The sequence below is a fragment of the Papio anubis genome, chromosome 5 (assembly GCF_008728515.1).
Source record: "Papio anubis isolate 15944 chromosome 5, Panubis1.0, whole genome shotgun sequence".
In the NCBI taxonomy this organism is placed as follows: Eukaryota; Metazoa; Chordata; class Mammalia; order Primates; family Cercopithecidae; genus Papio; species Papio anubis.
Genome location: NC_044980.1, coordinates 165,649,504 through 165,664,552, shown reverse-complemented (window position 1 = coordinate 165,664,552; position 15,049 = coordinate 165,649,504). Strand labels below are relative to the sequence as shown.

Here is a 15,049-nt window from a genome sequence, read left to right as displayed (position 1 = left end):
TGGAGTTGCCTAACAGGCTGCACAAAACAAAAGTAAAGAATGAAAAGAAATGAGAGCAGGAGAGTCACTTCAACTTGAAACTCACTTTGGTCATAAGAATAGCAAAGTAATGAGTTCAGACAGTTTGGGAGGAATAGAAAAGTACAAACTGCAAAACAGGAAATCCATTCTTGGCTAGCTGTCAAAAAGCCATGAGCTGGTAAAAATTTAGGTTCATTTTAATTTTTAATTTCTTGAAAGTCATAAAGCCCTCAAATAGTATATCGAGATGCCTGCTACTGAAACACAAAATTGTTGTCTCCTGTCCCTGGCTTTTTAATCACTCTTGACTTCTTCAGTCCTGTGTCTGAGGCTGTGATGGTTCCATTTCAGGAGCATTTGCTGCCTTGTTCTGTGGCTGACAGATATCCTTGGCCTGTTCATCATGCTACCATCTTTAAGGACAATGCTCCAACACAGCCTTATATTACAGTTCTGTGTATACTAACCTTATCTCTCCAAATAGCTTCTGGACTTGCAGGGACTCCAATTTACACATCTTTGATCCCTCCAGTGCCTTGGCTGCAGTAGGCACTCAAATGGTTACTGAATGATTAAGAAAAGCACTTACCAGTCTTTTCAGGCATCTCAAGCTACATGGAAGGGTTTATATACCCAACCTAAGTTTAGACTACAAAATCATTTTTTAAAAAGGCATTATGTAGCAATAGAAAAGCTTATAAAAATGAATTTTACAAACACTGAACCCAGATTTCCATAGAAAGGAGAAAAATATTTATTCCAAAAGATGGCAGAAATAAGAAATTCATCCTGAAAGTATGTTTGGTGAGATTCTGTTGAGATGGCTCTTCCTTCTGAACGTGCTCTCCTACCGACCACCCCACTGGAGTCTTGTTTGTCTTGCAGCAGTTTCTCAACACTTCACTGATTCCCATGTGAGAAGGCAGGAGCCATCTTCAAATCCCCAGATTCCAAGGAGAGAGTAATGTATCTCTCAGAAGAACAGCATCTTCTATCTTAGAAGAGTACATAATCGTCTTGTGGAGTCGGCACAGTTCAGGTTACGTAGGCACGTAATTCACCAAAGTGTAAAAAAGGCGAAGTAAAACACGCTGCATTGTAGAATAAGGCATTCAAATGTGCTGTTAACGTTTAAGGCAGCTGATGGCCAAAACAGGCAAGTCAAGAAAGGTAGCAGGTTTGGAGGTGATTTTGCATCTAGAAGGCATTCTCTTCTCGCGACCTGCAAAACGAAACCATTCTGGTAACTAGTCCTCGTACATTCCTCAGGAAGGCAGAAAGTTAACATCAAGAAAGTTAACCAGGCCAATACTTTAAAATGCATAGATGTTCAACAAAATATGAAACACAGGATAATCAACATGGCGCAAGTTTGGCCAGGTTTTGCAGGGCTGTGGCAAAAGGTCCAGTAACCAAGGACACTGCTAAAATGAGGAGCACAAGTAACACTCTATGTTACAGGACGCAGGAAGAATGAAGCTGACTGAGACTGATGGTGCTGGAATCTAATGATTTCACCACAGTTTCAAGAGTCTGTATTTTTCCCTTCCCTCTTACAGCATGGAGGGGAGGTTCCCACAGGCACGGCGAACTCTGCTCTGGGGCCAGGCTCCTGGGGAGCGGGCTCCTTGCATTGGTCTCGTACTGGAGGCTGCCCGCTAGCTTGCTCCCCGTTCTGGCTATATCAAGTGTAGGTGACAAATGACACTTTTCTTTTTTTCTAGCAGTTTAAATTCAACACCATATATATATATATTTTTTTTTTTTGACACAGGGTCTTGCTCTGCCGTCCAGGCTGGAGTGCAGTGGCGGGATCTTGGCTCACTGCAGCCTCAATCTCCTGAGCCCAAATGATCCTGCTATCTCAGCCATCTCAGCCTCCCAAGTACTGGAACTACAGGCACACACGAACACACTCGGCTAATTTTTATATATTTTTTGTAGAGACAGGGTTTAATCATGTTGCCCAGGTTGGGCTCCAACTCCTGGGCTCAAGCATTCTGCCCACCCCAGCCTCCCAAAGTGCTGGGATTACAGGCATGAGCCATCATGTCCAGCTGATTTTTGAATTTTTCATAGAAATGGAGTCTTGCTATATTGCCCAGGCTGGTCTCAAACTCCTGAGCTCAGGTTTCCTCTTGTCTTGGCTTCCCAAAGATTACAGGCATGAGCCATCACACCCAGCCAATAAAATAAATTTTATCTGAGAATACTGAAGTAGTGAATATGTATGGTTTGTCTGTTAATTTTCCATGAAGAACACACTGATTAGACTTCATAGTACAGGCATTTTTTGACAAAGCAACAATCAAAAAAGGGAAAAATAGGCCTTCACTTTTGAAAAACCATATACAAATGGGGGATAGTTTTCACTCAAGATCAATGATACCAGTTTAAAATAAACGTAGGCCGGGCACAGTGGCTCACGTCTGTAATCCCAGCACTTTGGGAGGGCGAGGCAGGCAGATCATTTGAGGTCAGGAGTTCGAGATCAACCTGGCCAGCATGGTAAAACCCCATCTCTACTAAAAATACAGAAAAATTAGCCGGGCGCGGTGGTGCATGCCTGTAGTTCCAGCCAACTGGAAGGCTAAGGCAGGAGAATGGCTTGAACCCAGGAGGCGGAGGTTGCAGTGAGCTGAGATCACGCCATTGCACTTCAGCCTAGGTGTCAGAGTAAGTCTCTGTCTCAAAATAAATAAATAAATAAATAAATAAATAAAATGTAAATGTGCATTACGTTACATGGCAAAGTCATGTAGTTTGATTTTGGAATAAATTTTTATTTTTATTTATTTATTCTTGAGACAGGGTCTTGCTCTGTCACCCAGGCTGGAGTAAATGCAGTGGCACCATCATGGCTCACTGCAACTGCCACCTCCCAGGCTCAAGTTCCTCCCATCTCAGCCTCCCAAGTAGCTGGGACTACAGGCGTGTGCCACCACACCTGGCTAATTTTTGTATTTTTTTGTTGTTGTTGAGATGGGGTCTCCCCATGTTACCCAGGCTGGTCTCGAAATTCTGGCCTCGAGCAATCTGCCCATCTCAGCCTCCCAAAGCGCTGGGATTACAAGTGGGAGCCACTGCGCCCGGCTCATTTTGGAGTACATTAAGGAAGCATGTAGTTTTTTTTTTTTTGGAGATGGTGTCTCGCTCTGTCGTCCAGGCTGGAGTGCAGTGGTGTGATCTCAACTCACTGCAAGCTCTGCCTCCCGGGTTCACACCATTCTCCTGCCTCAGCCTCCTGAGTAGCTGGGACTACAGGGCGCCTGCCACCACACCCGGCTAATTTTTTGTATTTTTTAGTAGACACCGGGTTTCATTGTGTTAGCCAAGATGGTCTTAATCTCCTGACCTCATGATTTGCCTGCCTTGGCCTCCCAAAGTGCTGGGATTACAGGTGTGAGCCACTGTGCCCAGCAAGGAAGCATGTATTCTTATCATCTTTGTTATGAAATAGCTGATTGGGGGTAGGGCTAGAGAACTTAATCAAAAGGTCCATGTTCTCATTTTGCAAAATAAAGGAGTCATAAGGTTATTATCAGATAAAACTGACAAAAGGACGGATGCGGTGGCTCATGCCTGTAATCCCAGCACTTTGGGAGGCCGTGGTGGGTGGACCACTTGAGGTCAGGAGTTTGAGAACAGTCTGGCCAACATGATGTACCCCATCTCTACTAAAAAAAAAAAAAACAAAAAAAACACAAAAATTAGGCCGTGTGCTGTGGCTCACGCCTGGAATCCCAGCACTCTGGGAAGCCGAGGCAGGTGGATCATGAGGTCAGGAGATCAAGACCATCCTGGCTAATACAGTGAAACCCCGTGTCTACTAAAAATACAAAAAGTAGCCAGGCGTGGTGGTGGGCACCTATAGTCCCAGCTACTCGGGAGGCTGAAGCAGGAGAATGGTGTGAACCCGGGAGGCAGATTTCAGTGAGCCGAGATCGCACCACTGCACTCCAGCCTGGGCGACAGAGCAAGACTCCGTCTCAAATAAATAAATAAATAAATACAAAAATTAGCCAGGTGTGGTGGTGCGTGCCTCTATTCCCAGCTATATGGGAGGCTGAGGCAGGAGAATCGCTTGAACCTGGGAGGTCAATGTTGCAGTGAGCTGAGATCGCACCATTGCACTCCAGCCTGGGCAATGGAGCGAGATTCCATCTCAAATAAACAAACAAAAACCTGCCAATGTGCCAGGTGCGGTGGCTCACATCTGCAATTCCAGCACTCTGGGAGGCGGGGTGGATCACCTGAGATCAGGAGTTCAAGACCAGCCTGTACAACATGGTGAAACCCCGTCTCTACTAAAAATACAAAAATTAGCTGGATATGGTGGCACATTCCTATGATCCCAGCTACTCGGGAGGCTGAGGCACAAGAATCGCTTGAACCCAGGAGGTGGAGTTTGCAGTGAGCCAAGACTGTGCCACTATACTCCAGCCTGGGCAAGAGAGTGAGACTGTCTCAAAAAAAAAAAGAGACAAAACTGGCAATGAAGATAACATAAAAATATTAAGTCTAGAACCAAGAAATCTGCTTGGGGAAGAGTAAGTGAACATATTTATTAAACAATATATTAGGCTTAAATTTTATCTTTTTAAAAATTTTAGATAAATTTGCAAAATAATTCCTTCTTTACCATGATATGTAAGGTTATATATTGTAGGAGATTAAATACAAGGAGCTAAGCATGTATTTAACAATTCAAGGCAATGTACCAAACGAATGGCAAAAACTGGAGAGCTAAATATGTTTAGAAAGAAAAGAAATCACTTTGAAACAAAGTAGCCAAGGAAGGATGTGCTAGGATTTGCCAGCTGGGCACTGAAAGAGAAAGCATCAGAAAGAATTAAGAGAGAATGGGTGAACTGAGGCAAGAAAGCAGAAGGAATTTTGACAGGAGAGTGTATTTATTAAGTTGTGTTCTAAGTTAATGAATGTGGTAGGGTAGTGAGAGTCAGGAAAAACCAAGTAAAGCTAATGAGGTCAAGAACATGAAAACAGTAGGGCCCACACCACTAGGGCCTGGAGGGGAAAGTAGTGAGAAGGAAGGCAGACTGGGGTGGGAAGGCCTTGACAGTCAAGTCAGAGAGCTGGACATGGCCTGCAGGTTAGCTGTTCTTCTCTGTTGTGGCTCATCGGACTGTTGGTGACCCTGGCAAAAGTTGTGTGCTTACAACATTTTATATCGCATTTCAAGGGGCATGTACTCTCTACAGTCAGAGACCTTAGGTTAAACAAAACAAAACAACAAAACAAAACAAAACAAAACAAAAAACCCTGCTGCAGGCCACAGAGAGCTACTGACAGTTTCTGAGGCAAGCTGATCTATTTCAGGAAGTTCCTCCACCAGGAAGATAAACAGGGTGGTGTTCTGTAGATAGATGAGGGTAGAGCCAGGGAGACCAGATGAGCCCCTGCCATACTTCAGAACTGTAGTAAGTGGGGGCAGAAATGAGGGTGCCTGAAGGAGGAATGGAAGGGAAGGGCAGACACAAGAGATGTAATGAGAGCAGATGGATTTGAGGAAGAGGAGAAAAAAATGACGCGACAGGTTCTGACCCTGACAAGGCAAACTATGATATTGGGAACTGAAATGGAGACATAGCTGAGTTTGAAATGGCAGCAGAATACCCAGCCAGAGTACTCAGAGTAAAAGATAAACTTTTTAACCACACAACACCTTGCACTGTTGAACTTCTCCCAAGTATGGCTTAATTTAACATCCCAACAGATCACAAACCCCTTTGCAGCCCAGTCTTCTTTGAAATCCCTACTTCAGTACTATACACCTCACAAGCACTCAAGTATTTTTGGAATGCATAGAAAAACAGCTCCCACAGGGCAGAGGCCTAATTATCAATATCCTCTATTTCTTTCCTGGCTCGGACTTTATAATAAAATAGATAGCATTTCTATGCCTTCAGACTGTGGTCGACCATCTCAGATCATCTATCAGGTAACAATGCTGTGCTAAACCAAGTAACTTCCAGGACACTGGGTCTGAAGCCGAAGCCACTCCTTCAAGGAGATTCCATAGTAGCAGCACACGCCACAAGGCTGTAGGGAAGTGAACATCAACAAAAACAGCAACCTTGACGTTAGAGTCCCACATACATCTTATGAAGTCACACTCAGGAATCTAAGGGAAGTAGATAACAAGGCTGGCAAAGCCAGGGATGGAGTGAGCACTGCTCTTAGGAGTACTGGACGTGTTTATTTCCAGCCAATAAACATAACGTGCTTTAACTCAGTCTCTCATCGGGCTGTGGTTCGGTTCTTCAATTCGGGAAAGAAAATCATGACAATTACATTGATCAAAGCAGCAAAAGATCAGCTACGTATTTAACAGTGTGTTCTTTGGATTCATTCCATTTCATCAATATAAAATTATTCTAAAGCTTTCATAACTGGTCCTCATTTTTCTCTGTTGAATACCATGTCTGGCTTACACCTACTTTCCAAATCTGGCCTCTTAAAAGAAATCATGTACAAAATCAAACATTTTTCCTTATCAGGTGAGGTCAGACCTAAATCTACTTTCTAAACTCCTTTATCATCTCACCATTAGGTAAAAGTTCAAAATTCAAAAGGTTAAACAGAGCTCAATCCTTTGACTTTACCATCCAAAAAGTGAAGTCAGCCTGTCTTAAGAGTCTGTCTGTTCTAATGCTAGGCAGAGATTAGATCTTTTGATGTGTTAACTCCAAAGTCTTAGGTTACGATACCATTGTAATTCTGTTAAACGCAGAATAGGCATGACATGATGTTCATAATTAGGGATCTCCTGGCTTGCCCTCCTACTTCCTGGCATATTGCTTTTAAAGGAACCATGTTTAGTATAAGGGTTTCAAGCAGTCCGAGTATGTACTGTGGACTAGAGTGAAAACATGAGTAATCTGTCAATTAATCAGGTTGACAGAGATATGACAGTGAAAACAATAAGCAGATAAAATGTCTTCAGATCCACCCACTCAGTGTTATTTAGTGTCAAAGGGCCCAATTCTCTCATTATCATGGAAGGAAATGAAACTCAAAGAAGTGAAAAGCAATGCTGGAACTAGATCCAACTGAGGCCTGAAGTTCTCAGCTTTAAACCCCAATCAACAGCCTTACCTAACACTCACTACAGTTGAAATAAAGAGTAGAAAACATAACTTGATGAAAAAGGCAGGTTAAAAAAAATTGGTATTATTGCCAGGCACACTGGTTCATGCCTCTAATCCCAGCACTTTGGGAAGCCAAGGTGGGAGGATTGCTTGAGGCCAGGAGTTCGAGACCAGCCTGGGTAACACAGTGAGACCCCGTCTCTTAAATTAAAACACACACACACAGACACATATGTATAAACATATAAATAAAATATATATATTGAAGGGGAAATTAAATTGGCAAAATTCAGGTTGTGGAGAAACAGAAACTCATATACTATTGGTTTGTTTGTTTGAGATGGAGTCTCGCTGTGTTGCCCAGGCTGGAGCGCAGTGGCGCAATCTCGGCTCACTGCAAGCTCCACCTCCCGGGTTCACACCATTCTCCTGCCTCAGCCTCCCAAGTAGCAGGGACTACAGGCATCTGCCACCATGCCTGGCTAATTTTTTTTGTATTTTTTTAGTAGAGATGGGGTTTCACCGTGTTAGCCAGGATGGTCTTGATCTCCTGACTTCATGATCCGCCTGCCTTGGCCTCCCAAAGTGCTGGGATTACAGGCGTGAGCCACCGCGCCCGGCCACTCATATACTGTTGATGGGAATGCAAAACAGTGTAATCTCTATGGAACACAATGCAGCAGTATCTAGAAAAATTATATATATCTTTAAACCAGAGATTCCATTTTCAAGGAGGCTATGTTAAAGATCAACAGCAAAAACAGAAAATGGCATATGCATAGGATGGCACTGTGGCTTTATGAGTAATAGCAAAAGACTGGAAATAATCCAAAAGGGTTATCAATGGCTAAAGAGATGAGAAAGATCTCTATACATCAGTATGCAGCAATCTCTAGTATATATTGTTCAATGAATAAACGAAGGCACAGAATAGTATATGTAGCTGATACCTTTTCTGTAACAGCAGTGTGTATGTACATATGAATGAATTATGTATTTGCTTAATCTTTGCAAAATATGAAACAGTGAAAGGATAGATTTCTCTGAATATATCTTGTTCATAATTTGACTTTGGAAATGTTTTATATATTCAAAAAACAGCAGCAAATAAGACAGAAAAAAATACAATAATTTGAACACAAACAACTTAGTGTAACTGTATTATCAAACTGGTGACAAAACTGCCAGGGGAAATAATAACAATAATGCCAGGGCGGACGCAGTGGCTCACACCTGTAATCCCAGCACTCTGGGAGGCCGAAGCAGGTGGATCACTTGAGCCCAGGAGTTTGAGACCAGCCTGGGCAACACAGCAAAACACTGTCTCCATACAAAATTTAAAAATTAGCAAGGCATGGTGGCACACACCTGTAGTCCCAGCTACTCAGGAGGCTGAGGTGGGAGGACTGCTTGAGCCAGGAGGCGGAGGTTGCAGTGAGCTAAGATCACAACACTGCCCTCCAGCCTGACCAACAGTGAGACCCTGTCTCAAAAAAAAAATTATTATTATTATTTGAGATGAGGTCTTGCTATATTGCCGAGGCATGTCTCAAACTCCTGAGCTCAAGAGATCCTTCTGCCTCACCCCATCAAGCAGCTGGGATTACACGCACATACCACACTGTACCAGTTGTTATTTTACGTGACCTCAGAAAATAGCACTTGATGAACTCATATCTATTAGTTATACTGGTGTTATCTTGAAAGTATTTTGCCAGGCACAGAGGCTCACACCTGTAATCCCAGCACTTTGGGAGGCTAAGGCAGGTGGACGGCTTGAGCTCAGGAGTTTGAGTCCAGCCTGGGCAACATGGTGAAACCCTGTCTCTACCAAAAATACAAAAAATTAGCCAGGCGTGGTGTCACACGTCTACAGTTCCAAATACTCAGAAGGCTGAAGTAGGAGGATCGCTTGATCCCAGGAGGCAGAGGTTGTGGTGATGTACTCCAGCCTGGGTGACAGAGACCCTGTCTCCAAAAAAAAAAAAAAAAAAAAAAGGCCAGGCACAGTGGCTCACACCTGTAATCCCAGCACTTTGGGAGGCCGAGGTAGGTGGATCACAAGGTCAAGAGTTCAAGATCAGCCTGACCAACATGGTGAAACCCTGTCTCTACTAAAAATACAAAAATTAGCCAGGCGTGGTGATAAGCACCTGTAACACCAGCTACTCGGGAGGCTGCGGCAGAAGAATTGCTTGAACCTGGGAGGCGGAGGTTGCAGTGAGCTGAGATCACACCACTGCACTCCAGCCTGGCATCAGAGCGAGACTCTGTCTCAAAAAAAAGAAAAGAAAAAAAATGACCAAAGAAATAAAAACTCTGTAATGTTATATTTGAAGATAAAATACTAATGCAAACTTATGATTATTTTTCTTCTGAAAAATACATACTTCCTGGTTCTTCCCACTGAAAAGGCTTAGAAGCAATTATACCCCAGCAGCAACAAACACACATAGCACTCAGATCGTGATTTTTAAATGCCATTTCCACTGAACAGAACCAGGGTCAAATGGGCCTGAGAACTGACTAGTAAATCAGACATCCTTTTACTGGGGAATTCAGAAAGCAATTCAAGGAACAGCTAAATCTAAGTCTGGGACAGAAAATACACAAGAGCTGCCTGGATACGGCCAGAAAGTAAGGAAACTACTGAAAACTAACATCAAAAGTACATAGAAGCCATCCTAAACAGGCTCTCACAGACAAAAAACAAAACAAAACAAAAATAAACCAACAAAAAACAAAAACAAAAAAACACAACCATATAAAGGGTAAAAAATGATCCATATGTCTTTCCTTTTTTTTTTTTTTTTGAGACGGAGTCTTGCTCTGTTGCCCAGGCTGGAGTGCATTGGCGCAATCTCGGCTCACTGCAAGCTCCACCTCCTGGGTTCACGCCATTCTCCTACCTCGGCCTCCTGAGTAGCTGGGACTACAGGCGCCTGCCACCACGCCTGGCTAATTTTTTTTGTATTGTTAGTAGAGACGGGTTTCACCGTGTTAGCCAGGATGGCCTTGATCTCCTGACCTCAAATGATCTGCCCGCCTTGGCCTCCCAAAGTGCTGGGATTAGAGGCGTGAGCCACCATGCCCAGTCCCATGATCTGTATTTCAAGTCTATTAAATCATCCTGTTGATGAGGAAAAGGTTTTTTTCTGTTTTTGGGACAGAGTCTTGATCTGTCACCCAGGCTGGAGTGCAGTGGTGCGATCTTGGCTGGCTACAACCTCCACCCCCCAGGCTCAAGTGTTCCTCCCACCTCAACCTCCCGAATAGCTGGAACTACAGGTGTGCGCCACTTTGCCTGGCTAATTTTTGTATTTTTTGCAGAGACAAGGTTCACAATATTGCCCAGGCTGGTCTTGAACTCCTGGGCTCAAGTGATCTGCCTGCCTCAGCATCCCAAAGTACTGGGATTACAGGCTTGAGCCACTGTGCCCGGCAGGAAAGTTATTTTTATTAAAGCATTTCAGCTCATCAAATGCGGAGGTAATAATACAACTGAAAAATCGGACGAGCATGGTGGCTCACACCTGTAATCCCAGCATTTTGGGAGGCCTAGGTGGGTGGATCACCCTGAAGTCAGGAATTTGAGACCAGCCTGGCCAACATGGTGAAAACCCATCTCTACTAAAAGTAACCAAAAATTGGCCAGGTGTGGTAGCATACTCCTGTAGTCCCAGCTACTTGGGAGGCTGAGGCGGAAGAATCACTTGAATTCAGGAGGCAGGGGGTGCAGTGAGTTGAGGTCGTGCCACTGCACTCTAGACTGGGTGATAGAGCGAGACTCTGTCTCAAAATAAATAAATAAATAAATAAAAATAGAACTGGAAAAATCATCATTTGTGGCTGGGCATGCTGGCTGATGGCCATAATCCCAACACTCTGGAAGGCCAAAGAGGGAGGATCACTTGAGCCTAGGAGTTTTGAGGCCAACTTAGGCAAGATGGTGAGACCTCGTTTCTACAAAAATTAAAAGTCACATGTGGTGCTGCATGCCTGCAGCTGTTAGGGAGGCTGAGGCAGGTGGATCTCTGGAATCCAGGAATTCAAGGCAGCAGTGAATTATGATCACACCACTACACTCCAGCCTGGGCCACAGAAAGAGACCCTCTCTATAAAAAATAAATAAAATTTTAAAAATTAGCCAAAACATGGACTACATAGTGAGACCTTGTCTCTCTTAAAAATTAAAAAATTACCAGCACTTTGGGAGGCCGAGACGGGTGGATCACGAGGTCAGGAGATCGAGACCATCCTGGCGAACACGGTGAAACCCCGTCTCTACTAAAAAATACAAAAAAACTAGCCAGGCGAGGTGGCGGGCGCCTGTGGTCCCAGCTACTCGGGAGGCTGAGGCAGGAGAATGGCGTAAGCCCGGGAGGCGGAGCTTGCAGTGAGCCGAGATCCGGCCACTGTACTCCAGCCTGGGCGACAGAGCGAGACTCCGTCTCAAAAAAAAAAAAAAAAAAAAAAAAATTAGCCAGGTATGGCGGTGTGTGTCTGTAGTCCAGCTACTCAGGAGGCTGAGGCAGGAGGATCACTTGAGCCAGGAGTGTGAGGCTGCAGTAAGCCATGATGGTGCCACTGCACTCCAGCTGGGTGACAGAGACTCTGTTTCAAAAACAAAAATGTTAGGGTATGGTGGCTCAAGATTGTAATTCCAGTTACTCGGGAGGCTGAGGCAGGAGGATCGCTTAATCCCGGGAGGTCAAGGCTGCAGTTAGCCGTGATTGTGCAACTGTACTCCAGCCTAGGTGACAAGAGTGAGATTCTGTCTCAATGAAAAAAAAACACACACACAAAAAAAACCAGCAGCAGCAGCAAATCACCATTTGACATTTCAACTAAAACGATTAATTCAGGCTATGATCATCAATGGATAAAATCACTTGATAAGAAGAACTTTACAAATGAAGGAACCAGGCTGTCATTACCTGAACTCAGTGATCACATCAGCATTACTAAAAATAGGAGAGCCAGACAGCCTGTTTCTCCAGATGGGAGGCAATACACAGTTTACAGTAACACCTAAAGAGCCAAAAGCATTGAACCTAAATCTAGTCAAGGCATTTAAAGCTAACTTCCATTTAACAAAATAATAAAAACAAAGAACAGATTAAATAAGAGGTTTCCTGACTCTCAGCCAGTGAATAAATCTTTCCACTATACTACTACTAACCTCTCTGATCCTCAGGACGAATAGAAGCTGCAACCTTAAGACTGATTTTCAAAAGGTACTGATATGGTTTGGATTGCTTGTCCCCTCCAAATCTTATGTTGAAATGTGATCCCCAATGATGGCGGTGGGGCCTGGTGGGAGGTGTTTGGGTCATGGGAGTGGATTCCTCATGGACGGCTTGGTACCCTCCTGATATGGTTTGGCTGTGTCCTCACCCAAATTTCATCTTGAATTGTAGCTCCCATAATTCCCATGTATTGTGGGAGGGACCTGGTGAGAGATAACTGAATCATGGGGGTGGTTCTCCCATACGGTTCTGGTAGTAGTGAATAAGTCTCAAGACATCTGATGGTTTTATAAGGGGAGACCCCTTTTGCTTGGTTCTGATTCTCTCTTGCTGCCACCATGTAAGAACTACCTTTCGTCCTCCGCCATTATGGTGAGGCCTCCCCAGCCACGAGGAACTGTGAGTCCATTAAACCTCTCTCTCTTTATAAATTACCCAGTCTCGGGTATGTCTTTATCAGCAGCGTGAAAATGGACTAATACACCTCCCCACAGTAATGAGTGAAGTAGTTGTTAGTGCACATAAGAGTTGCTTGTTTAAAGGAGCCTGGCACCTCCTTCTCTCTCTCTTGCTCCCTCTCTCGCTGTATGACACGCCTGCTCCCCTTTTGCTTTCTGCCATGAGTAAAAACCTCCTGAGGCCTCAGAAGCCAAACAGATGCGGGTGTCATGTTTATACAGCCTGCAGAAATGTGAGCCAAATATAAATTACCCAGTCTCATGTATTCCTTTATAGCAACACAAAAACGAACGCAGGCACCTTTCTCCATCCAAAGCATTCAAAAACCTTCTTAATTTTGTTTTCTCTGTCTGCTCCCAGACTAGAACTAAGCAGCCAAAGTGAATGCTTAGCACACTCTCGGGGAAGCACAGCTCTATCTTGTACCAGTGCCAGACGCCACCAGAACAGTGGCGCAGGCAACCGGATGAAGACAAGACATTCCTCTCCCAGCAGTGTAACACCATCACAGGAACGGTTCTGTCCGGACGGCTGACTACTGCTGGAAAGAAACCTGCTCAATTTTAAATCTGCCAGCCACTTTTTAAAGTTGCTGGATCTCACAATGCCAAGTATAAACAGTTACTTTTTTGATTTGTGTCTGAAAGAGTGCCTGCAAGTTTAATTTTGTAAATCAAACTGTATTTACTTAAAAAGGCAGGGTAATAGCAGAATCTAAAAAGAATCTTATTGAGACTTAGGTAAGGAAGGCTTAAGTTCCAAGTTTATTTCTGCTCTTCAGATCGTGTTTGCATTCAGCAGCTTGCCCTTGCCATGTGTTAAAATGGCCATAAAATGCTGAGAAAAAGTCAAGGCAAACTCTGACTGCCTGACCATACTGATAAGAAAGGTCACGAGCATAGTCACCTCAAAGACTGAGCACTGTAGAGCATGTCTTCTTCCTCAAGGCCAATGATACTTCAGATACCAGATGGTTTCATTTTTCAATTGTGGTCCAAAGAGAGGGTTGAGTTGGGCCAGAATTGCAATCAGCCAACTAAAAGAAGGATGGGAGAGAAACAACAACAAAGTGGTGAAATCATGTTGGAACATGACCAGTTTCAATTAGCATGGAAAAAGTACACTAGCAAAACTTAAATCTACTGCATTCACACCAAACCTTCCATATACACTGTGCTAACTAACAGCAACTTGTCTGATAACAAAACGTTTCCCAGGACGTAGCCTGCCTTCATCTTGAGACATATCACAAAGCAGCGAGGCTTCATCACAGTAAGTCTCTGACTTTTCTCTTATTACCCGATTACCTTTCTAAGTATCCAAGATTTCCTGAATTCATGGTATCTTTGCTTCAAAGTGTTTTCACCTAATCTCAATTTATCATCATCACAACTTCCAACCTCAGGGAAAATATGTCTTATTTTATCCATTCTCCAAATGTTAAGACCCACAACCTATATGACACACCCATTTTTACTGGTACAGACAAGGGTTGACTGCAGCTTATCATCTTCCAATTAGACTATAACACATAAGGTCCCCTTCTCTAATCCCCACCACCACGAAAATATGTAACACATCCTACTGTGGAACTTAACAGAATGGGCATTTACCTTCTCCCCAGTTTACTTCAGAATCGAAATAACGAGGCATTCCTCTGTATTACAGACTAACTATAAAGGAATTACAATGGTGCCACATCTTACTTCAGGGTGAAAAGTGAAAAATAGGTTGGGTGCGGTGGCTCATGCCTATAATCCCTGCACTTTGGGAGGATAAGGATCACTCGAAGCCAGGAGTTGATGACCAGTCTGGGCAACACAGTGAGAACCCATTTCTACAAAAAAATTTTAAAAATTCACCAGGTTTGCTGACTCGCACCCGTAGTCACAGCTACCTGGGAGGCTGAGGTGGGAGGATCCCTTGAGTCTGGGAGTTCAAGGCTGTAGTGCTATAGTTACATCACTGCACTCCAGCCTGGGCAACAGAGCGAGACCCTGTCTCTAAAAACAGAAAAGAAAAATAGCATAGATTTACCTGTAAAATGTTCTTATATTGCTCACAAAATTCTGTGTAAAGGGTCTTATATATGATATGGTAATTCATATGCCAAATAAAGTTTAAGAATCACTTAGACAAAAGCAAAGAACAAAAAAAATATGCAAATATCTGGGTATTCAAACCATTCTTCACTTACTAAAGAAATAT

The 15,049-nt window shown here is 43.6% G+C and overlaps 1 protein-coding gene and 1 non-coding gene across 2 annotated transcripts in view; both read right to left on the bottom strand.

Moving 5' to 3' along the window:
• Nucleotides 1-206: 206 nt before the first annotated feature.
• The window catches only part of ATP6V0E1 (ATPase H+ transporting V0 subunit e1), a 51,036-nt gene continuing 36,193 nt past the window's right edge, over nt 207-15,049 (bottom strand). The window contains exons 3-4 of the mRNA XM_003900527.5: nt 13,748-13,877; nt 207-1,243 (exon numbers count right to left, since the gene is read on the bottom strand). Of these exons, the coding sequence (XP_003900576.1) occupies nt 13,784-13,877 (94 nt within the window). The 3' untranslated portion in view covers nt 207-1,243; nt 13,748-13,783. The remainder of the gene's footprint in view (nt 1,244-13,747; nt 13,878-15,049) is intronic.
• LOC116275126 lies at nt 13,187-13,387 on the bottom strand. The gene has a single exon (XR_004184085.1). It is a non-coding gene; the product is annotated as a small nucleolar RNA SNORA74 (small nucleolar RNA).